The sequence below is a fragment of the Bubalus kerabau genome, chromosome 4 (genome assembly GCF_029407905.1).
Source record: "Bubalus kerabau isolate K-KA32 ecotype Philippines breed swamp buffalo chromosome 4, PCC_UOA_SB_1v2, whole genome shotgun sequence".
NCBI lineage: Eukaryota > Metazoa > Chordata > Mammalia > Artiodactyla > Bovidae > Bubalus > Bubalus kerabau.
In genome coordinates this window covers 144,049,694-144,075,219 of record NC_073627.1, presented here as the reverse complement: position 1 = coordinate 144,075,219, position 25,526 = coordinate 144,049,694, and the positions used below count along the sequence as shown (strand labels likewise).

Here is a 25,526-nt window from a genome sequence, read left to right as displayed (position 1 = left end):
ATGATCTTAGTTTTCTGAATGTTGAGTTTTAAGCCAACTTTTTCACACTCCTCTTTCACTTTCATCAAGAGGCTCTTTAGTTCTTCACTTTCTGCCATAAGGGTAGTGTCATATGCATATTTGAGGTTATTGGTATTTCTCCCAGCAATCTTGATTCCAGCTTGTGCTTGATTCCAGCCCAGTGTTTCTTATGATATGCTCTGCATATAAGTTAAATAAGCAGGGTGACAATATACAGCCTTGATGTACTCCTTTCCCAATTTGGAACCAGTCTGTTGTTCCATGTCCAGTTCTAACTGTTGCTTCTTGACCTGCATACAGATTTCTCAGCATGGAGTCTGATTTTTCTTGGAATATTCCATCAACCCTCTTTCGGGCTTTCTACATAGTAAATGCTTAATGGATGCTGTTGGCCACTCCATAGACAGATTGTAGTATCCATCTATGTCTTTAAAAAAGAAAACTCTTTGCTCATTGTTATTTTGTGAGTTACATATAGTAACTCACAAAAAACTTTACAGTCTTTGTTGAAATCATCTGGTGGGGAATCCAGCAAATAAATATACTTTGAAATTTTCAAACAAGTGGATGCTGCTTCCAAAAATGTACTTGGTAGGAACTTCCTGTAAATGAACCTTCCTTATGGCTTCCCAAGTGGTTCAATGATAAAGAAGCTGCGTGCCAATGCAGGAAATGCAGGAGACATGGGTTTGCTCTCTGGACCATGAAGATCACCTGGAGAAGGAAATGGCAATCCACTCCGGTATTCTTGCCTGGAGAATCCACAGAGAAGCCTGGTGGGCTACAGTCCATGGGGTCACAAAGAGTTGGACATGACTTAGTAACTGAGCAGATACACACATGCACAAGCCTTGTCACCAATGGTTAAGTTGTCCTGGAGACAGTGAAGAGCCTTGAAAGAAGAAAGGCTGGAAAAGTGCTAGTGGTTTGCTGTCTTCACTTCTGTTTGCTTTGCCTTCTGTCTGATTTGTTAGGAATTTACTTTATATGTAATATATTTAAAAAGCCTAAAACACACCAACAGCATTTCCCAAGTCAGGATATTGGCTGTCTGTGCAAAGGGTTCTGTGATCAAATACCACTGGGAAAGGTTACAGTACCCCTCTTGGTGATCACAGGGCTCATTAGCATGTAAAGTGCTGTGGGAAAAAGAAACAGGTTTGATTTTATTGAGCTTTCAGAGTTTCCCTTCCTTATTAGACTGAGGACTCCTCTTTTCTAGATTACTTTGAAACATCTCATAGAATTATTCTTGAAGTGAATACCCTGGAAATTTGGGACAAACCAATGTTTCATACATGGAATTTGAGTTTAAACAAAAGATGGTACTTTCCTTGTAAAAAAAGTTTGTATTGGATTTCTTACTAATGTGAATTTGTATATACTGATTTTCCTTTAGTGGTGTCATTCTAGTATTTGGTTTGGCAATGTATGGATAGTTTTCTAAATAACAATCATTTTAAAAAGCTGAAAGTAGAATTTCTCTTATCGAATTGTCCTTTTTTATCAATATACCTAGAAAAGCCATTTTCCCCCTTTGATTTTTATTTTTCTTTAAAATGCCTCTGGTACACAGAATTTGATCAATCATAATCCCTAGTTTATGATACACTCACACCATTGGAACATGGAAGATATCCCTCTTTTTTGTTTATAATAATGTAATTAGTATCCATAAACCTGGGACCTTAGCAGTAAATAACATCTAACATATGTATACTCTCCAACCTCATCTTTCTGCTTCATTCTTCCTGGCATAGAATTAGAAGGAAGAAAGGACAAGAAACAGGAAAAGTTTGTTAAAAATTACATGCTTAAAAATAATCATGTGATATATTAGGCAAGAGTCGGACACAACTTAGTGACTGAACAACAACAACAAATAGTACTTCTATTTTAATTTTTTGAGGGATCACCAAATTGTTTTCTATAGCAGCTGCACCAGTTTACTTCCCACTAGATCTCCAATTTCTTTACATTCTCATCAGCACCTGCTGTTTCTTTTTTTTTTTTTTTCAATCAATAACCACTCCAGTGGGTGTGAACAGGTATCTCATCGTGGTTTTGATTTGCGTTTTCCAAACAACGATTTTGAGGCTCATTTCATGTTCTCAGGACTCTCTTGGAGATCTTATGAAAAATATGGACTTTCTCTATAGAAAAGCACCCATATTTTCCCCACATACATTTGCAGAGCATCACAGAGCCCCTGAAACCCATATGGGGAGTTACAGGCCTAATTTAGAACCCTCCTTAGGGGACTGATATTACGGTTAGGTGGCTCTCTCTAAGCCATTGCTGTAAAGAGAATGAACTGTATAGTTTTACCTTCTGTTAAGCGTGAGAAATTCATAGTTCTAAATTGAAATATAAGTCTTTGGACACAGGAGTTTTCATTTGCCAGAATATAGTTTTGGGATAAGAAATAGAAGCAAGAAGGGAAGCCAGTCCTGGAAAGATGAGCAGGGCTGTGGTTCAGGGAAAGAAAATTGGGCTAAGCCTTCAGTTCAATTCAGTCACTCAGTCGTGTCCAACTCTTTGCGACCCCATGAATCGCAGCACGCCAGGCCTCCCTGTCCATCACCAACTCCCGAAGTTCACTCAGACTCACGTCCATCGAGTCGGTGATGCCATCCAGCCATCTCATCCTCTGTCATCCCCTTCTCCTCCAGCCCCCAATCCCTCCCAGCATCAGAGTCTTTTCCAATGACTCAACTCTTAGCCTTAGAGCAGCATAAATAGTATTTTAGGATGTACTCATGGGGTGAGATGAGAGTCTGATGGCTCTTCTCACACTGGGAGTTCAAGTCTCAGTGGAAAAGGACAAGCAGTATGTAGATTCTTTTAAGGAAAAGATCCAGACAAGGCCCAAACCTTGGAATGTCTAAAGTGTGTGGAGGAGGGGTGGACAACTGGAAATCCCAGTAGGTAGCACCAGGGAAGCCTGAAAACAGAGGTAGGGATGGTCAGGGGACTTAAGATTCAGGTTGAGAAGCTAATATGTGAGTTGTGGATGATATCTAGAAATAATAGGGCAGAGAGAATACTTTTGCTTCATAGTTTCAATCAAATGATGCTGATAGTTGAGACAAAAACCTTTTCTTCATGAGAAGAAAGACCTTGACATGGGAGGGTCTTGGTAACCAGCTAAGAGAAGTACAATCAAGGATTCATTGAGGATGTTGGCAACAAAGCCTTTGTGTTCTAGGAAGGGGAGCAGAATGTGATCAAGTTCTGTGTGAGACCAGCAGCCGGCTGGCCCAAGGTCAAGCTGGTCATCTGCTGCCCTTAGGGCTGGGCATAACCCATGACTGGGGAGAGGCTTGGACACAGTCTGGGGTACACCTGATTAAGAGGCTTCAGCTGTAGTATTTGGAATTATCCAAGGCAGTATTTTTCAACCTTCTGCTGCTAAGTCACTTCAGTCGTGTCCGACTCTGTGTGACCCCATAGACGGCAGCCCACCAGGCTGGGCATTAAAGTCACCTGGGGAACTTTGCAAATCCTTGTGGTCCAGCCTCCTCCAGACTCATTAAATCAGAATTTCTAGGAAGATGAGGTGAGATCCAGGTATCAGTATTTTAAAAAACCATCAGTGATGCTGAAGTGACCCTATAGCAAGAACCTCTGATTTAAGGGCAAGCAGTCAGACAGTAATTACACAACCTAGTTGTCTTTGAAAAAATTAGCTCTCAAGAAATTTTGGTTAAGCGCTTCCCTGGTGGCTCAGAGGTTAAAGCATCTGCCTGCAATGTGGGAGACCTGGGTTTGACCTGGGTCAAGAAGATCCCCTGGAGAAGGAAATGGCAACCTACTCTAGTATTCTTGCCTGGAGAGTCCCATGGACGGAGGAGCCTGGTGGGCTACAGTCCACGGGGTTGCACAGAGTTGGACACGACTGAGCGACTTCACTTTCAAACCAGGTTGCTGAGTTCAAAACCATTTCCCTCATCTTCCTCTACTCATTCAGGGGGAGATTTTCTTGGTCTAGTTATCAAAAGCATCTACAGTGAGCTTTTCAAATTTCATGTGCATACAGATCAGCTGTGGGTTCTGATGCAGTAGGTCTGGGGTAGAGCCTGAGAGACTGCATTTCTAACAAGCACTCAGGGATGCTGATGCTGCTGGATCACACTTTGAAAAGCAGGATTCTCGGCTCATAACCGTGGAGCTGGTTTTCCTTGTTCTTTTATTCATCATATTTGTGGAATGGTGCTTACTACCTGCAAGATACTTTGCTGGGTACTGAGAATGTGATGGTGAAAAAGAGACAGCCCTTGCCCTCCAGGATCATAAAATCTAGGAGGAAAGGCAATACATTCATTGCTTACATACATCATCAAACATTACTTAAATACAATTATAATTAGAGCCACAAAGGAAAAAGTACAAACGTCTATGAAACCATGTGATAGGGAGTCTTGTTCTAGTTAGTAGGACAAGATTGTGACTCACGAGGTAAAGTAAGCCCCAGGAGACCCATGTTGTGTACTGATGCTCACTCTGGTTGTGGGAAACCGGTGACTTTTTCCTGCAGTTTCCAAAAGTATTGGCTATATTTAGCATATCAACCCTCTTTTCCTGCTGTACATTTTCCCATGGTGGCCTCAGCCAATCTCTTGACTTTCCTTATCCACTCTATCTCCACTTCCACCTCTCTTCTGAGCTCCAGGTTTCTAACTGTTGATGAACATCTTCAATTTGGAGACAGCTTAACCCTTGGAACCCACATATTCAGGGGCAAACTCCTTGCCTTCACCACCACACCAGCTCCGACAGCATCACCACTGTGTTGTTAACCATTCAAGCAAACACCCAGCATTTTGTTTTAACCAACGTGGACTTCATTATTGTTGATTCAGGGAGGCACCACATATTTTTGTCATTGTTGTTTGGTCACTCAGTCGTGTCCGACTCTTGTGACCTCAGGGACTGTAGGAGCCCACCAGGCTCCTCTGTGTGTGGGACTTTCTAGGCAAGAATACTAGCGTGGGTTGCCATTTCCTACTCCCCAGGGGATCTTCCCAACCCATGGACTGAACCCACGTCTCCTGCATTGCAGAATCGTTTACTGCTGAGTCACTTGTCTACATTTTTAACATAGGATCTGAAATAGGTACACGTTACGTTCATTTGATTCTTGTAGTTACTGAAGTTGAGTATACTCAGCCAATACCCTCTCAGTGAATACTATTTAAATAAGTGAGACCTGGGGAAGAGAAAAGTTAGAGGCTGTTCATTTAGTCTGGGTATTTTTGTTGTGTATTTTATATGTCTTAACTCATTTGCTTCTCCCAGGACCTTTCTAGGCAGATATTGTTGCTTTTCATAGACAAGGAAATTGAGGTTAGTGTGTCCAGGTAGTGGATGACAATAGCATGTGAACTGAGTTTATTCCAATTTCAAAGACCATTGTATACTTTTACTAGGCATCACACTTTACACACTGTAAAGTGTTCTCTAAACTTATTATGAATATATATTTGAAACAAAAGCTCTTTCAAATATTATGAATGCTTTTTTCCTGAAATTTTTCAAATGAAAATCAGTGACTAATGAAATCAGATTTAATTACTTGAAGATAACTGTGTCTAACCTGCAGCATGTACTCAATAAATATTTGTCCTCTTTCATGGATTCAGATATTCTCTATTTTGGTTTTCTTTGGATTTTTCCTTTTCCTTTCCATGCTCTACTCTGGATATTTTCTTCTTCTTGTTGTGGTTCACTCAGTCATGTCTGACTCTTTGTGACCCCATGGACTGCAGCACTCCAGGCTTCCCTGTCCTTTACCATCTCCCGGAGTTTGCTCAAACTCATGTCCATCAAGTTGGTGATGCCATCCAGCCATCTCATCCTCTGTTGCCCCCTTCTCCTCCTGCCCTCAATCTTTCCCAGCATCAGAGTCTTTTCCATTGAGTCAGCTCTTCACATCAGGTGGCCGAAGTATCGGACCTTCAGCCTCAGCATCAGTCCTTCCAAAGAATATTCAGGGTTGATTTCCTTTAGGACTGATCTCCTTGCTGTCCAAAGGACTCTCAAGAGTCTTATCCAACACCACAGTTTGAAAGCATCAGTTCTTTGGTGCTCAGCCTTCTTTATGGTCCAACTCTCACATCCATAGATGACTACTGGAAAAACCATAGTTTTGACTATATGGACCTTTGTTGGCAAAGTAATCTCTCTGCTTTTTAATATGATGTCTAGGTTTGTCATAGCTTTTCATCCAAGGAGCAAGCATCTTTTAGTTTCATATTGAAATTTTTTCTACTGAAACATCTTCTAGAACACTAATTCTCTCTTCAGCTGGGTTTATTCTGCTGTAAATCCACCTGTAGCATTCTTAATTTCTTCAATTACACTGCATCTTAGTTCTAGAATTTCCATCTAATTTTTAAAATATATGGATTTCAGTGTTTGCTGAGATTTTCATCTTGTCATCTATTTTCTTAAACATGCTCTTCAGTGATTTTTAGCCTAAGTCTAATAACGTCTAATAATCCCACTATCTGGATCAACTGTGAGATGATTACTATTGTCTGATTTTATTTTCTTCTTGGTCTTGGTAGTTTTTTTTTTTTGTGTGTGTGTGTGTGATCTGGTTTGGCTCATTTCTTTCTTTGTTTTTTTTTTAATTTTATTTTATTTTTAAACTTACATAACTGTATTAGTTTTGCCAAATATCAAAATGAATCCGCCACAGGTATACATGTGTTCCCCATCCTGAACCCTCCTCCCTCCTCCCTCCCCATTCCATCCCTCTGGGTCGTCCCAGTGCACCAGCCCCAAGCATCCAGTATCGTGCATCGAACCTGGACTGGCAACTCATTTCATACATGATATTTTACATGTTTCAATGCCATTCTCCCAAATCTTCCCACCCTCTCCCTCTCCCACAGAGTCCATAAGACTGTTCTATACATCAGTGTCTCTTTTGCTGTCTCGTACACAGGGTTATTGTTACCATCTTTCTAAATTCCATATATATGCATTAGTATACTGTATTGGTGTTTTTCTTTCTGGCTTACTTCACTCTGTATAATAGGCTCCAGCTTCATCCACCTCATTAGAACTGATTCAAATGTATTCTTTTTAATGGCTGAGTAATACTCCATTGTGTATATGTACCACAGCTTTCTTATCCATTCATCTGCTGATGGACATCTAGGTTGCTTCCATGTCCTGGCTATTATAAACAGTGCTGCGATGAACATTGGGGTACACGTGTCTCTTTCCCTTCTGGTTTCCTCAGTGTGTATGCCCAGCAGTGGAATTGCTGGATCATAAGGCAGGTCTATTTCCAGTTTTTTAAGGAATCTCCACACTGTTCTCCATAGTGGCTGTACTAGTTTGCATTCCCACCAACAGTGTAAGAGGGTTCCCTTTTCTCCACACCCTCTCCAGCATTTATTACTTGTAGACTTTTGGATCGCAGCCATTCTGACTGTTGTGAAATGGTACCTCATAGTGGTTTTGATTTGCATTTCTCTGATAATGAGTGATGTTGAGCATCTTTTCATGTGTTTGTTAGCCATCTGTATGTCTTCTTTGGAGAAATGTCTATTTAGTTCTTTGGCCCATTTTTTGATTGGGTCATTTATTTTTCTGGCTTTGAGCTGTAGGAGTTGCTTGTATATTCTTGAGATGAGTTGTTTGTCAGTTGCTTCATTTGCTATTATCTTCTCCCATTCTGAAGGCTGTCTTTTCACCTTGCTAATAGTTTCCTTTGATGTGCAGAAGCTTTTAAGGTTAATTAGGTCCCATTAGTTTATTTTTGCTTTTATTTCCAATATTCTGGGAGGTGGGTCATAGAGGATCCTGCTGTGATGTATGTCAGAGAGTGTTTTGCCTATGTTCTCCTCTAGGAGTTTTATAGTTTCTGGTCTTATGTTTAGATCTTTAATCCATTTTGAGTTTATTTTTGTGTATGGTGTTAGAAAGTGTTCTAGTTTCATTCTTTTACAAGTGGTTGGCCAGAGTTCCCAGCACCACTTGTTAAAGAGATTGTCTTTAATCCATTGTATATTCTTGCCTCCTTTGTCAAAGATAAGGTGTCCATAGATGCGTGGATTTATCTCTGGGCTTTCTATTTTGTTCCATTGATCTATATTTCTGTCTTTGTGCCAGTACCATACTGTCTTGATAACTGTGGCTTTGTAGTAGAGCCTGAAGTCAGGTAGGTTGATTCCTCCAGTTCCATTCTTCTTTCTCAAGATCGCTTTGGCTAGTCGAGGTTTTTTGTTTTTCCATACAAATTGTGAAATTATTTGTTCTAGTTCTGTGAAGAATGCTGTTGGTAGCTTGATAGGGATTGCATTGAATCTATAGATTGCTTTGGGTAGTATGCTCATTTTCACTACATTGATTCTTCCAATCCATGAACATGGTATATTTCTCCATCTGTTAGTGTCCTCTTTGATTTCTTTCACCAGTGTTTTATAGTTTTCTATATATAGGTCTTTAGATTCTTTAGGTAGATATATTCCTAAGTATTTTATTCTTTCCGTTGCAATGGTGAATGGAATTGTTTCCTTAATTTCTCTTTCTGTTTTCTTATTATTAGTGTATAGGAATGCAAGGGATTTCTGTGTGTTGATTTTATATCCTGCAACTTTACTATAGTCATTGATTAGTTCTAGTAATTTTCTGGTGGAGTCTTTAGGGTTTTCTATGTAGAGGATCATGTCATCTGCAAACAGTGAGAGCTTTACTTCTTCTTTTCCAATTTGGATTCCTTTTATTTCTTTTTCTGTTCTGATTGCTGTGGCCAAAACTTCCAAAACTATGTTGAATAGTAATGGTGAAAGTGGGCACCCTTGTCTTCTTCCTGACTTTAGAGGAAATGCTTTCAATTTTTCACCATTGAAGATAATGTTTGCTGTGGGTTTGTCATATATAGCTTTTATTATGTTGAGGTATGTTGAAAGGATAAATAAAATTGACAAACCATTAGCCAGACTCATCAAGAAACAAAGGGAGAAAAATCAAATCAATAAAATTAGAAATGAAAATGGAGAGATCACAACAGACAACACAGATATACAAAGGATCATAAGAGACTACTATCAACAATTATATGCCAATAAAATGGACAATGAGGAAGAAATGGACAAATTCTTAGAAAAGTACAACTTTCCAAAACTCGACCAGGAAGAAATAGAAAATCTTAACAGACCCATCACAAGCACGGAAATTGAAACTGTAATAAAAAATCTTCCGGCAAACAAAAGCCCAGGTCCAGACGGATTCACAGCTGAATTCCACCAAAAATTTAGAGAAGAGCTAACACCTATCCTGCTCAAACTCTTCCAGAAAATTGCAGAGGATGGTAAACTTCCAAACTCATTCTATGAGGCCACCATCACCCTAATACCAAAACCTGACAAAGATGCCACAAAAATAGAAAACTACAGGCCAATATCACTGATGAACATAGATGCAAAAATCCTTAACAAAATTCTAGCAATCAGAATCCAACAACACATTAAAAAGATCATACACCATGACCAAGTGGGCTTTATCCCAGGGATGCAAGGATTCTTCAATATCCGCAAATCAATCAATGTAATACACCACATTAACAAATTGAAAAATAAAAACCATATGATTATCTCAATAGATGCAGAGAAAGCCCTTGGTAGTTTTTAATTGGATCTTGGGTATTATAAATGAAAAACTGGGGAGGCTCTTGATGACATGTTCTTTCACAGAGGATTTTTTTCCTTTAGCTTCTGGCAGGCAGGCAAAGTTTTAGAGTAGGAGCAGATAATTTTAATTAAATAATAGAAGTATTATTCTTCTTCAACTGAACAGTTGGAGTGTATACAAAAGCTTCTTTGCTTTGATGGCTTCTGAGTTCCAATGATATCTCCTTATTAGTGGTGAGAGCTCTGCTTAGTTGACCATCCCTTTAGCAGACGTTTTTTTGCTCTGCTCCTCTTGTTTTCTGTGAAGTTTACAAATCAGCAAATGCCTAAGTGGTGGTGGTGGGGAGACACTGTGGGGCAGCTTCAGGCTTCTTTACTCTGGGAACTTGGCCTTTCAGGTTTTGCTTGTCTTAGTAACTCTTTGATACCTTCAAAGAGAATTTTTTGTTTGTTTTAAAGTTTTGTCTAGGTTTTCTATTTGCTTGTCTATCATTGCTAGAAGGTGTTACCTGTTTTTTTAAAGTCTTAAAATTTAATTAAAGCTGGATTTTGATTCATCAGATTGCCCCAGAAACAGATGCCATTCAGATGCATAGGTGAGAGATCTCTTTGGGTTGTAGTCTAGTGTGCTATGGGCTCCCCAGGTGGTGCTAGTGGTAAAGAACCCACCTGCCAGACCCTGGAGATCCTGGTTTGATCCCTAGGTTGGGAAGATCCCTTGGAGGGGGGCATGGCAACCCACTCTAGTATTCTTGCCTGGGAAGTCCCATGGACAGAGGAGCCCGGTACAGTCCATAGGGTCGCAAAGAGTCAGACATGACTGGAGTGACTTCACACACCTGCTAGTGTGCTACATGTTCGCCCCACAAGAATCTTTGACTTTTCTCTCATCATAACTTTTGCTTTGCATTCTGAGGAGGTAACAAAAATGAGTGAACTGAATATTATATACTTTATCAGATGTAGATGGTAGGTTTAGCAGGAAATGGGCTTAAATAAATGATAGAGACAAGAGTAACTCAGGCTCTGATTTCTAGTTTGGTCTCCCAGACAGTAACAAAGGGCAGTAATTCTTCCACAGGGAAAGGGAAGACTGTGATGATTTCTAGTGGTCTCACCATGCTGGCATTTTTAGTGTACTTTGTCTTGTTAAAGGTCTGCAATTTTGAAGGGTGTGGTAACACACGTTGAAGTGCTTTCAGTGCTGTTTCTCTGTGTTTGTGTCTGTGTATTGCTAACATGTGTGTGCACCACACACACGGTACACAGCCTTACTTTTGTGCCCTCTGCGCTCTCATAGGCACTGAATGCAAAAACATGAGTTCTCCTCAATCCCAACTTCTAGGAAAGCGAAGAAAATGTAAACCAGAGGTTGCCAGGAGTTTATGGCTGTAAGATTTCATCACCTTGCTGTCCTACCTGGAACAGATGGATCTGTCCCCATTTATTTGTTTTTCTACTTCCTTCTCTGCCAGCACTGAGCCTGAATCCTGAAGGAGGCCAAGACGAATTCCTTGTGATAATTTTGAGGGAGGAGCCCCAACTCTTTGGAGAGCAGAAGTTGGCATGAATGCTTTCCTTCAGAGGGTGGTTTTCCCCATTTGAGCTTACTGACCGGCCTCTTCCTTTCCTCTCCCCCTCCTCTTGTTTTTATTATTGTTAGTGGGATTACAAATCAAGTGGATGATGCTGTTTCTAAGAAACTGGAGTTTCATTATATGGAAAGTCAAAGACATATGAAAAATGAAACATCACTATAAAAAATTAAACAACAACAGAAGTTCATAAAAGAAGTATGACATGGAGAGTACAGGTTCTGCTGTAGAAATCTGATGAGAGGGGGGCACTTGATTAGAGTCACATGGAAGATTCTGTGGACTTGAGAATTAGGAATTGAGGATTAGGATTTAGAGTTGGCAAGGCATGGGGTGGCCATCTCTGTCGGGGAGATTAGATTACAGAAAGGCTTGGGTGTGGGAAGAAGCAAGGTGAGCTTAGGACCCTAGAGTGTCGTATAAGACCATAGGGAAGACATGGGGGAGATGAAGTCCTACTATGGAGAGCCTCAAAGTCCAGTTGCTGGTTGTGTTTGGACATCCTACAAACAAAGAGGGGACCCTCTAAGGTCTGCAAGGGGGTGTACAGTGATGCTTATTTTAGGAAGGTTGAGTCAACTGGTGCAGAATGAGTTGGGAAGGGTGATCCCGTAGGCATGGCTGTGACCCCAGTGAGTGTGGTGAGGGTTGGTGACTTGAAGAGGCAGATTGGAGTGTGCTTTTTTGAAAGAACACTGGTGAAGGATTGGCTCTAAATAGAGGCTATTGGCACTTTATGCAAATGAAAATTATGTGCATTTGAAGTAGTATAATGTAAAAATATTAACAAAAATTATAGTAACATTTTTGAAATGACCCCAAACCATTTTTTCTCACCTGTGATAGTCACCTCTCTTGGTCTAGCTTCTGAACTTTACAAAATGGATCTATTCACATGAAAAGCAGTTTTTCAGTAAGAAGAATCTGACTTTTCTGTTAACTTGCAATATAAATTTAGAGAGTTATTCTCATGAAAAAGAAAAAAACCCTAATGGAATTCTCTTGTGCCTCTAAGAGGAGGAGCTGGGATGGGATGTATCTGACCTCCCTGGGTGGAAGCTCATGGCCTCACATGAGCTGGTGTGGTGTTCCCCTGGCTGGTGTTCCCCTTTCTTGGTAGCATTGTCCTCATTCCTGACTCTAGAATGTCTCCTCCATTGTGATGGTGCCTGGGTAGATGCCAATCAGGAAACGTCATATCCCACAGGGTGTCTGAGTGAGCCACTCTCTCACATGCATTACCGTTGTAGTTTGTTCTGGATGAGCATTTCCTGAACTGTGGGCCATGGGACTCGCTTCTTTTGTCAGGAAAGGAGTTCTTGCAGAATTCAGTTTGAGAAATGCTGCATACTTTATGGCCCGCCTTGAGTCTTCTCTGAAGATCATGGTGCCCATTAGTACCTTCATTGCTCTGAGAAGTTGGGCAAACCAAGAAATTGGCTGCAGTGTTCCCTATTCTTATTTGCCCATGGAACACTACTTGTACATTACACTTAGTAACGCTGGAATCCAGTTCTTCCAGGTGGCCTCTCTGACAGCAGCAGAGTCCCTTCACAGAGTCATTCACGTGGATGAGCATAAGGTCCTGCTCTGCACTGTCACAGTGAAAGGGGATTTACACCTATTCTTGTGTTCTAAACTCAGAACAGCCCTCTCAGATCTGAGGAAACTGAAGCTCAGATGAGTTGGGACACCTGTCTAAAGCGACACAGTTAGGAGTGACAGGACCAGAACTGGAGTCCAGATCAACCCAAATTCTGGGTGGGACACCTTTGCTAGCTCTCTGGAGAGTTTTGAGTTCTCTCAATAAAACAGCAGCTGCTTCATTCAGAGGTTTCCAGCACTTAAATACAAATATCTCTGTTGGTAAATAGATATCCCACATATTTTCAAAGGTGACCTATTTCATTGTGGTCGGAAGTTTTGAACCAGGTTTTGAATGTGTCATGACTCCTTTCCAGCCTTTTCTTATGGGAGAGGACCTGAATACCACTGCCTGCCCACTAAGTCCTCTCTGCCTTTGGACTGAGCAGTGTGGATTCTCGAAGACGTGTCCATTCAGCCCTCAACATCCTGCTCTCATTCTTCAGAAATTGGTGTCCTGCCCATCCCCATTGATCTGCCACTGTGTCCTCAGGCCCTTCTCTGTGAATGATAGCTTGAAATGGTGAGAGGAACACGGTCGCCTCCCAGGCATCCTAGCATAAGGCCAAACATTTTGATATAGACAACGAACAGGGACATGCAGATTATCATCTGTTTTTCTAGTTGCTTGAAAGGTTGCAGGATATTCAGATGGGCCCGGGAATTTCTGACTTGCTCAGAAAGTTTCAGTTTCTTGTTCTTGCTTCTTCTTACCAGTACTGGTCCCCACTTGGCCAGGAGGGCAGGCAGCCAGATTGGCTTCCTGTGTTGTCGAGTCTGTTCTCTGTGTACTTACAGAGCAAGTGCTTGTTCATTCATCTTTTTTCCCCTCAGTTTCCTCTAACTAGCCAAGAAGTGGAAGGTTGTCTACCTCGCCCCCCCCTAATTATCATGGGATTTAGGTGTGAGCAGTTTTCTTCTAGCAGTTAAGCAGGGCCATTTAAGTCGTTTGTGTCTATGTTCTGATGTTTATGTTGTTAATCGCTCAGTCGTGTCTGACTCTTTGCGACCCCATGGACTGTAGCCCACCAGGCTCTTCTGTCCATGGGATTTTCCAGAAACAAGAAAACTAGAGTGGGTTGCCTTTCCCTTCTCCAAGGGATCTTCCCAACCTAGATATCAAACCCGAGTCTCCTGAAGTACAGACAGATTCTTTACTGTCTGAGCCACCAGGGAAGCATGTTCTGTTAGTAACAGTTAATTAAAGACTTAGCAACTAAATAGATGTTCCATCTCGTTTAAGACTTGATCGTTCAGTCAGTTTTGCTAAAAGTGAGAGAAAAGTAGAATAACCCCAAAATGAAATCCACAGGTTATCTCCAACCTTCGAGTCATCCAGCCCTCAAATACTCATTTATTGCTTGTTGACCACATGCAGAGCACTATGTGAGATCTTGGACATAAAAAAATCATCTCATCAGATTTTCCAAATCAATGTGTGTGCTCTGTTTGTGAATGTGGACCCTCCCAGGATGCCAAAAGGAGCTCCTTCCCTGGGGCAAGGTGTGCTCTGTGCTGTCACCAAGCAAGGTGAGTTACATGTATTGTCATACTTAAATCTCAAAACATCCCCATGTGACTGATCTGAGAAAATTGAGGCTCAGAAGAGTTAGGGAGCTCATCTAAAGTTATACGGGACATGGCAGGGTCCAAACTGAAGCCCAGATCAACCCTGAGTCCACTGTGGGATCCCATTGTCGTTTTTCTTATGTGATAGGATTGGATCCAGAACCTTCTTCCCTGGAGCTCTTCTAGATGAGCTCTGGGGGAAGAAAGACTTATGTTGGACCTTCAGGGCAGCTGGAATCAGGGGCTGTGTGTAGTAAGATCCTTTCCTTCATTAAAAATATCTTTTCCATTTGCTGCATCAGTTTTTGGTTAAGAGCTCGTAGATCCTCTTAGCCAGCCTTATTGGCTTCAGCACTCTGGACCAGCTGCATTTTATAAAGTACAGATGCCCAGTGCTGTCCCCAGAGGTCTCTGTCTTGGGAATGTCTGCTTTTGCAAAGCTCCACGGGATTCCAGCATACATACAAGTTTGAGAACCAGTGGATCTGCGGTGACTTATTCTGGCCCTTTAACTCATTACTGCTCATCCAGGCTTCCTCCCCACCCCTATCTTAGTTTTCTGAGACATCCCATGGGTAAGGAGGCATTGGGTGCGTGAGTTTTAATTATGTATGACTCTGGAGCCTTTATCTGACAACCACTGGTTTCTAATTTCCATCTCAGCTTTGAATTCAGTCATCTCTCTGACCCCCAATTTAATGCTTATTTTTTAAAGGATGCTCATGCTCTTATTTAATTCTGTGCATTTAGTAAGATGTTTGGGCATTTTATCTTTTTTTTTTAACTTTTATTTTTAAAAATTTATTTATTTCAATTGGAGGATAGTTACTTTGAGTATAGTGTTGGTTTCTGCCAACATCAATCAACCATAGATGATACATATGTCCCCTCCCACTTGAACCTCCTTCCCACCTCCCATCCCATCCCACCCTTCTAGGTTATCACAGAGTACCTGCATCATACAGCAAATTCCCGCTGGCTATCTGTTTCACATATTGTAATGTGTATGTTCCAATGTCACTCTCCTAATTCGTCCCACCTTCTCCCTCCCACACTGTGTCACAAGTCTGTTCTTTAGGTCTACATCTCCTTTGCTGGACATTTTATCTTTATCAGTAACTTGGAGGTGGTGAAATGATTAGGTTTTAAGTTTCTCCTCCACAAGTGATAGCCTCATGAATAAACTATGACTCCTTTCGCTCACCAGGCATTTCTGTATTGCCCTGCACTCTCTAACTTACCTTTGCGATTTTGGGCTGTAGAAATTAAAATACCTCACGGCATGGGGGATATCCTCAAGCCCTTTGACCTGTAGCTATACCATCTAGTGATGGTCCAAGGAACATGCTGGCTTTCTCAGAACTGGCGTTATCAGGGTGTAGTTTTGCTTGAATCTCTCCTGGGTTGATTTTGCCACAATTGAGCTCTTTTAGAGTGACCTGAATAACAGTTAACCCTGGGTTGTGAACTGCTATGTACCAGCTGTGGAGATGAGATTCCATCCTTGGCTTGCTTTGGGTAAACCAATGTTTTAGTTTTTGTCTGTGTCTTTCTCTGACTTGGGTGGCCTTTATTCATTCGCTTGGTAACAGGTTGTCTCCAACCAGTGTAATTCCTCATCCCTGTTGACAGCTGTACCTTGTCATATTTTAGTTGAACCTCCTTTGAGCACCGTCTACATAGTTGGGCGTTGGTAGGACACTTTGGGGTGGCCTGCCTGAATTAGCTATAGCAAGGGCTGCGTTTTGCTGCTGCTGCTGCTGCTAAGTCACTTCAGTCGTGTCCAACTCTGTGCGACCCCATAGACAGAAGCCCACCAGGCTCCCCCATCCCTGGGATTCTCCAGGCAAGAACACTGGAGTGGGTTGCCATTTCCTTCTCCAATGCATGAAAGTGAAAAGTGAAAGGGAAGTCGCTCAGTCGTGTCCAACTCTTAGCGACCCCATGGACTACAGCCTACCAGGCTCCTCCATCCATGGGATTTTCCAGGCAAGAGTACTGGAGTGGGGTGCCATTGCTTTCTCTGAAGGGCTGCGTCTTAGCTCCTGGCATTTCCAGGGCTGGTGTCTTTTATCAGGTTGGAGGGTGTGGGTATGTTCATGAGTGTCCTCAGGGCTCAGGGCAGGGCTCCAAGTCAAAGCCACAGCTGTCTTTTGGCTGCTGTCATGGGCTCAGAGGACCTTCCTGTCTCTCTCCACTAACCCCCAGGCCCTGTGTTGCCTGGGTGCCTATTCCTCCCCAGGCCCCAAAGTCGGGGCAAAGGTCAGGAGACTGGGTGAGCAATTATGTTTATCCTTTCTGTTAATTGCCCAAAAGTTTCTACAAACAAGTTTACTAATCTTGCTGTTGGACGAGGGTGGGAGCAGTTTGTTGTTATTCAGTTGCTAAGTTATGTCTGACTCTTTGCAATCCCATGGACAGCAGCATGCCAGGCTTCCCTGTCCTTCACTGTCTCCCAAGTTTGCTGAAACTCAGGTTCATTGAGTCGGTGATTCCATCCAACCATCTCATCCTCTGTTGCCCCTTCTCCTGCCCTCAATCTTTTCCAGCATCAGGGTCTTTTCCAAATGAGTTGTCTCTTCTCATCAGGTGGCCATAATATTGGAGTTTTAGCTTCAACATAAGTTTTTCCAGTAAAATTCAGGGTTAGCTTCCTTTAGGAATGACTGGTTTGATCTCCTTGCTGTCCAAGGAACTATCAGCAGTTTACCAAGCCTCAGATTTTCTGAGGAATCAAGGACAGTAGGGATTTGTGGAGTTCCCATGCACTGGGAACTAGATCTAGCAGGACTTGACTTGTCTGGGCTCTGAATCTAAATGGTTTCTCATGGTTAGTGTAAAGAACAAACAAACTTACTCACTCCCGATGCTTGGGCCAACTCTGTTCACCTTGCTGCACTTCTCTGTGTGGTATGTGCTTGCAGAATCATTTAGTTCAGAACTCTGCTACCTGAAATTCCTGGTTGGGTTATTTCTCTCTGTAAAGCAAGTATTCACTGAATGTAATTTGAGAATTTAGCTTCAGGTGGTTGTTAAGGTTTTTGGTGATATTCCTGGAAAAGACACATAAATTGAAATGACTTAAGTTCTATTTTCTCATGGAAATAAAGTTTATCAAGGGGCTATCTTGGATCTCTCTTTTAGCTTCTTCATTTGAAATAGTTTCAAATGACTACAAAATTTATAGTTGACTTTCTTATGGAAATGATCACAAAACTACATTTAATCAAAGGGCCTTAGCCCTAGGCAATGTCATTTTTACATGGTGTCTAACAAGATGTATTACTGACAGTGAGCTCAGAAATAGATTTTATTTTGGCTGATGTCTTTATTCTCAAATTAAAACAATTTTTTTCTTTCTAATGGTAGCTGGCACTGAGATCTTTGTGTGACCCACATCCATCTGATGTTGTATGATAGAGAAACAGTAAAACTTGCATCTTAACATCTAGCAAGACCTTGGATGATTAAAAGCATCTCATATTTGTTAATACTTCAAAAAAATCAAACTGTTCACTATGACAGAAATCAGTGGATAGGATTTTGGTGGCAGGGAAGTTTCTGTGAGTTAACAATGCAGTATTCAAACTGAGAAAGTCTCTGGTGGAACCCATGAACTCGCTGGAGACAAGAGTCAAGATGGCAGAATTCTGTAGAGTGCTGGCCAATCACAGCATAACCACTTCATCCTGTGTTGGTGAGGCTAAAGGAGGTTTGCCTGCACAGCTTTCAAAAGTACATGTCAGCTGGGGTTTCCCTGGAGGTCCAGTGGTTAACACTCTGTGCTCCCACTGAGGGGGCACAGGTTCAATCCCTGGTCAGAGATCTAAGTATGTATGGGGCAATTAAGATGGAATCAACTCAGGTAAACTTTTGTTTAACATGGTGGATGCTGTGGACTGCTATGCAGTGTTGACATTATTTTACTGGGACAAATTAGAAGGGTGTGTGAATTTCAAAAGGATCTCTTTTGGCAAGCTTATCACAGGTACCTTAGAAGAATCTTTTAGTTCTTAATGGTTGCTTTTTTAATTGCTTTTTTAGTTCTTAATGGTTGCTTAATGGTCTTCTGAGAAGTCAAGACAGAGCTCTCTGCTTTATTATTACTTTTCACTCAGAGCAAAATTTCTCCAAATCCCTGTGGTGATAATAGTTTTGAGGATGGTTTGTTTCCTGACCAAACACAGATAACAGGTACTCAACCACTGGGTTTCCTGTTGAGGTCAAGATTGTGCTGTAATTCTTTCAAACTAGCCAGGCAACATCTTTTGGTTCGGGTGACACCTGCCCATTTCTTCACCATTTATGAAAGACATCTAGCACTAATGCTTTCTTTAAGGATATCTTTATGGGAGATGGTTTAGTGTTTTACCAAAGGATCGACACATCGACATTCTTTTGCTTGTTTAAGAACCTGCTGGATATTAAGAGGCAAGTCTTTAGAGAACAAACTTATGGTTACCAGTGGGGAAGGATGGTTGGAAGGGCTAGTTAGGGAGTTTGGGATTGACATATACACACTGCTGTATTTAAAATGGATAACCAACAGTAGGATAACTTACTGTAGAGCACATGGAACTCTGCTCAATGTTATGTGGCAGCCTGGATGCGAGGGGAGGATGGGGGAGAATGGATACATGTATATTATAGCTGAGTCCTTTTGCTATCTATCAGAAACTATCACAACATTTTTAATCAGCTATACTCCAATATCAAATAAAAAGTTTAAAAAAGATGGAAGTCTTATGGTATCTCTATTAAACCTAAGCACAATTACTGATTAGCTGGGAGAGGGAAGGTTAGGTGGAAACTTGCCTGTCAGCAATGGGAATGTGATTTTTCTAGTCCCCCTCGTTTACTTCAGTAGTACCAGCATCTTTTGGGGGGTGGTCCAGATTGGATTCTTCCACGTCAAACCTTCTCACGAAAACTCACCACCTCCGTCGGGTTTACTGAACAGTTGGACATTTTATAGTTAATCTCCCCTCTATGCTTGTGAGTGTGTAGCAAGTGTTAGAATTATTCTGGGTTGATCACAGGGAATCTGAGTTGAAGTTCAACACACCAGAGATGTGTTTTGAAATGACACAGCTCTAGATACTGTTTCAAGCTCTTCCATATTTGCTCGTACCAATTGGCACCCATTTCCTTTGCAGTCTTTCTATGAGCTGGGTACCTAGAAGGGTTTGACTCTCAGTGGCCTGGTGGGGCATGGCATCTGTTTAGGTAAATGCTCAGCACACAGGGTGTAAATCTGCTCTTTTCCCTGATGAACAAGCAGATCCCTTTCTCAGAAACATGCAGCAGACAAATATGCAGCACAGGCCCAGAACTTTGGACCTGGGAGGATCACAGAACTCAGCCTCATAGTCTTTCTGTGTCAGGTGAGAATTTACAACAAGGATTTTGCCAATTTGTTAGGGGCTGAATTGAGTCCTAAAATCCATGTGTCGAAGCCCTAGTACCCAGTACCTCAGAATGTGACTGTATTGGAGATAGAACCTTTAAAGGGATGGACATAAGGTAAAATAAGGTCATGTGGTGAGCCCTAGTCCAATAGACTGGTGTCCTTATAAGGAATGGAGGTTAAGTCATGTGTAGCAGTGTTGATGGACCTACAATGCAGAGTGAAGTAAATCAGAAAGAGGAATACAAATGTCATATATTAATGCATATATATGGAATCTAGAAAATAGAAGATGAACCTGTTTTCAGGGCAAGAGTAGAGACCCAGACATAGAGAATGGATGTGTAGACACAGACAGGGAAGGAGAGGGTGGGACAAATTGAAAGAGTAGCATTGATATATATATGCTACCATGTGTAAAATGGTATAAAGGAAGATGGGTTCCCCTAGTGGCTCAGCGATAAAGAATACGCCTGCAATGCAGGAACCACAGGAGATGTGGGTTTGATCCCTGGGTTGGAAAGATCCCTTGGATCCCTTGGAGGGCACAACAACCTATTCCAGTATTCTTGCCTGGAGAGTCCCATGGACAGAGGAGTCTGGCAGGCTACAGGCCATAGAGTTGCAAAGAGTTGGACACAACTGAAGCAACTGAGCACATGTGTAAAGTAGCTAGTGGGAAGCTGCTCTACAGCACAGGGAGCTCAGCTCGGTGCTCTGTGATGACCCAGAGGGGTGGGAGAGAGGTGGGTGGGAGAGAGGTTCAAGAGGGAGTGGATATATGTATACTTATAGTTGATTCACTTTGTTGTACAACAGAAACCAATGCAACATTGTAATGCAATTATGCTCCAATAAAAAATAATAATAATAAAACAAATGGAAGTTAAAACACAGATACATACAAAGGGCAGACCATGTGAGGACACAGGAGAAACTGGCCATCGACCAGCCAAGGAGAGAGGCCTCAGAAGAAACCAGCCCTGCCGACATCTTTACCTCAGACTTCGAGTCTCCAGAGCTGTGAGGCAATAGATGTCTGCTGTGTAAGCCACCCAGTCTGTGGTGTTTCGTCATGGTGCCGCTGGCCACTCAATATACACCCTGCTAGGCAGTCTTTGTTGCCAGAAGGAAAGCAAAATGTCTTTTGGAGATATTTGGCTCAAACCAGAATTTCTTAAAGAAATAAATTGCTGAAAAGCCAAACCCACTTCTCCTGGTAGTGATAACTTCATAGACAGGACTTCTGCTCTCCTCAGGAATCACAGAGAAGCCCACTAATGTCCAGACTGACTGACATGGTCTCGACAGTTCTGCTTGTCCACTTGTGTTTTGCTCCCTTTTATTTGCCCCCAGGACTGGGTGCTCGCAGTACTCGAGTTACAGAATGCTGAGGACCTGGGTTGCTGCCCAAGGCGCAGCAGTTGATTTTCGCAAATGAGATGAGGCACTTCCAAGTGGAAACCATTTCTTATAGAAAGCCCCAGAATGGTCTAAACAGATGAGCCCCTTTAAGGCATTTCATGATTTATCTTCAGAGTGTCTTTGAGAATTTTGTTGTTGGTCAGTTTAAAGTGCATGGTTAAGACTTTTTCTAATTAAATAAAAATTTACAAATGAGTTGAACACCAGTATAATTGATTTGGTAGAAAATAGGCCTTACTTTCTAGTATTTTATTCCCCACCATATGCTGGATTTTATTTTATTTTATTTTATTTTATTTTTAAACTTTACATAATTGTATTAGTTTTGCTTTTAAAGGTGAGAGAGAATTTCAGTTTAATCAAGGTAGCCGGCTGCCAGGGGAAGCATGTAGACAGGTTCCATTGTTAAGCCTTTTATGATATTAATGTAAATGTTTGTTTCTGTGACTTATGTGCAGATTTCCCCTTTCCAAAGAGTTTTGTTTCAGCACACAGAGGACTGTTTTTGCAGAACACTGGAAAAATGAAAAAAGAAAAAGTCAAGCAGAAAGGCCTGGAATTTTCCTATAATCTGGAGGATGATTTGTGGGGTATCTGCATTAGGGAGGGAAGAAAGAAGGAAGGAAGGAAGGAAGGAAGGGGAGGCTGGAGTTTGGGGAAAAACCTGGAACAGGAGTCGGGATGCTCAGTTGTTAACGCACTGTGCGCTCCCAGGCATGTTCATTGCCTGTTCCCCATCTGGCCCATCTTCATCATCCCCTATCAGCTCACAAGGTTGTTGGTGAGATTGAAAGGAAAGAGTGTGAAAATAAAGAATGGAGTGCCAGTTGAGTTTAATAAGAGTCTCTAGGAGTCAGTGATCCTAGAGAACCTCATTAATCTTTGATCAATTTTATTGTCCAAGTGGGAGAGAGCTTCTCAGAGGGGCTGAAAATCCACGAGATGGGAACAAGGTGTCAGTTGGAAAGAGCTATTCATTGTTAAACTGCTTCTGACACAGATGAGTCCTGGAAGGCCTTTGGTCAGGCCTTGGTGTGTCTGGGAAGCTTGAGCCCACTTTCTGAGAGCCTTTTCTCCAGGAAATGCTGACCAAGAAGATCCCAGACCTCTTGGGGGAGTGAGTGCATTTAATCTCAGGGTGGGGAAGTGTGACCTGTGAGATCTCCTACCCTTCATCATCTGATGTGAGAGAGCAAGTGCCCCACTTGGGAGAGATGCTGATTCCTGAACCAGCAGGTGGGACTGAGGCTTTGGGCTTAGATCTGGAAGCAGCTGGGGGTTACCAGCTGGTTACCAGTAGTGGTAAGTAGGAGATGCAAGAGACGCAGGTTTGATCCTTGGGTCAGGAAGGTGCCCTGGAGTAGGAAATGGCAACCCACTCCAGTATCGTGCCTGAAAAATTCTGTGGACAGAGGAGCCTAGCGGGCTATACAGCCCGTGGGGTCACAAAGAGTTGGACACGACTGAGTGACTGAGCACACAGCATACACACACACACTGGAGGCAACTGCCTGGTCCTTTTAGAACCCAGAAAATGACGGCTGGATAATACTGTGGTCTCTGATCAGAACAGTCATTCTTTGCCAGCCTTGATGAAGGAGTTCCTGAATAATTCACGAGGATTGACGACCTTCAGCGATAACAATGGGAATGGCTCAGTCTGAAGTTCAGAGGGTGCTGGCTACTCCTGGCAGGTGTCACATGTATTATTCTATAGTTCTAGAGCTCAGAAGTCTGAAATGGATCTCACTGGGCTAAATATCAAGGTGTCAGTAGGGCTATGTTTCTTCTGGAGGCTTTAGGGGATAATGTTTCCTTGCCTTTTCCAGCTTCTGGAAGTCTTCTACATTCCTTGGCTTCTGGTTCCTTATACCATCTTCAAAGCCAACATCTTCAAGTATTTCTCTGGCTCTCAATATCTTTGCCTATTTCCACATCTATGGACCCTGTGATAATGTTTGGTTCACCTGGATAATCCAGGCTCCTCTCAAGGTCAGCTGATTAACAACCTTACTTCGACCTGAAACATTAATTCGCCTTTGTCCTATAACCTCACATATCCATGATTTCTGGGGAAAATGACATGGACATCTTTGGGGAGCAGTTATTCTGCCTGCCATACCCCATCAGCACTCTTGTCACTCATATGGTAATTGCCTCTCACTTTGGTTCTCCTGTAGACTCCTAGAGCTCAGGGTTTGTTTGTTTCTTGCTGCCTTTCCAGCAATTTGTACAGACATTTCAAACTGGAAGCTTTGAGATGAAGGTGTGATCTGTGCAGTGTTATGAATAGATTTAAATTGTTTACCAACATTTAAAAATTAGACTTTTCATGAAAACTGTGAGTCATTTTTTGTGAAAAGCATGAAACTTGGCAGCACTGAGCATGTGGCACAAGGGGATGTCTTGGTGGCCTCTGTGTCTTGGGGAAGCCCTGGGGCAGAAGTGAGGATGAGAGGCTGTCAGCATAACAATGAGCTGGAGCCTGGGTCGAGCTAGGTTGAAATAAGGGGTGAGGCTGAGAGCATGTGAGTCAGGGCACCAGATGTGTCTGCTTGTAGAAAGTTGGAAATGTTCTAGCTGGGAATCAGGGTTCAGGGGGCCCAGGATCAGGAGACAGCAGGTGAACAAGCAGACAGGCTGAACTCACTGATAGAATGTCAAAGTCCAGGGCCAAGTGGCCAGAACTTTGAGGAGTGTGTGGGTTAATGGCCATGAACACTCTTAAATGATGAATAAATGGAGTCTGTCGATTCTCTTAAGACTCAGCTTCAATTTTCCTCTCCCAGCCTCCTGGATTACATCACATGACCTTTTACTATTGCTGTTTACCTGAGTAAGGTCAGCTGCCAGGAGTTTAACTTTTCCTTCTGTTCACTCTGTTGGGTGGGGGCCAGCTAATGAACAGTGAAATTACCTGATGGCAGGTGGCAGAAAGCTAGCTGAGTATAACCAAATGTCTATAATGATAAACATGTATTAAATTAAAGAATAATTACTTCATAAATGTAAACTGAGCATATTTTTTCCTATTGTAGCTCTTCAGTTTGTTTCCTTAGATTTTTTCTGGTACCAGCTTCCTTGTTTCATCTAGCATTTTCTTTGCCTGTGGAATTTCTGTATTTGATAAAGCTTGCCATTATGACTATTTTTTTTCCAGATTTACTGAGATATAATTAACATAATACTGTGAGTTTAAGGTGTACAATGTAATGCTTTGATACACATATATATTGTGAAATGTTTACCACAATAAGGTTAGTTAATGCCTCTATCACTTCACATAATTACCCTTTGTTATTTTTATTACGGAGAGAACATTAAAGCTCTATTCTCATAGTACATATTTCAAGGGTACAATATAGTATTGTTAGCTATAGTTCCCATGCTGTACATCAGATGCCCAGAACTTACTCATTACTGGAGGTTTATACCCTTTATCCACATCTCCCCATTTCCTCCACCTCCTGTGGCCCTTGGCAGCCCCCATTCTACTTTATTTTTCTGAGTTTGATGTTTTCAGATTCCACATAAAAGTGAGGTCATATGATATATGTCTTTGTCTGACTTATTTCACTTAGCATAATGCCCTCAAGGCCATTACTGCATCTTGATTTTGAATATTTTCTGCTAACTTTTCCATTTTTCTGGATTTTAAGTTAATTCAATGTAGTCTTTTTGTGTCCTTAATCCCCTTGCCTTTTATTTCTGTGAATTGTGCCCCTCCTGGAAGTCCTCAGGACTCATTATCCCATCACAGGCTTTGCAAGTGATGACTTGGGAATCCATTTGGTAGAATCTGTCTGTTTGGCTTTATGGAAGCTGTGTGCACAGATGAGATAATCAGTACCATAGTAAGAGTCTTGAGCTGAGTGAGTTCCATGTCCTCATAGAATTTATCCATCCCAGATTTCAGAATGCATTTCTCATCCCCCTCAGATAGAAGAGGGTATGTAATAGAACAGACACTCCTGTCAGTTGACTCCTTGGACAGGTCCTAGGGTTTGTAATACCTACATTGCACATAGAAATCTCTGTTCTTTGGTTTCAGTGGTTACTGACCCCCAAGCTGTAGCCGTACATCCAGCAAATGCATGTGAAAATGAAGGGGAGTGAAGGCCTCTTTACCCAACCTCTCTTAGAAAAGCCACTCATCATCCATTAATCATAATATCAGGAATATTTTTTCAGCTGGGAGGGACCTTAAGGAAAAATCCA

At 41.9% G+C, this 25,526-nt stretch overlaps 1 protein-coding gene across 21 annotated transcripts in view; it reads left to right on the top strand.

Annotated features, from left to right (window-relative positions):
• Window positions 1-25,526, top strand: part of FRMD3 (FERM domain containing 3) — a 396,931-nt gene that overhangs the window by 97,809 nt on the left and 273,596 nt on the right. For 5 of the 21 annotated variants that reach the window (XM_055578885.1, XM_055578886.1, XM_055578889.1 and 2 more), the window contains one exon: window positions 14,286-14,437. The exons of the other annotated variants lie outside the window; for them this stretch is intronic. In XM_055578885.1, coding sequence (XP_055434860.1) covers window positions 14,363-14,437 — 75 coding nt within the window. In that variant the 5' untranslated portion in view covers window positions 14,286-14,362. The remainder of the gene's footprint in view (window positions 1-14,285; window positions 14,438-25,526) is intronic. 21 annotated transcript variants of the gene reach the window in all.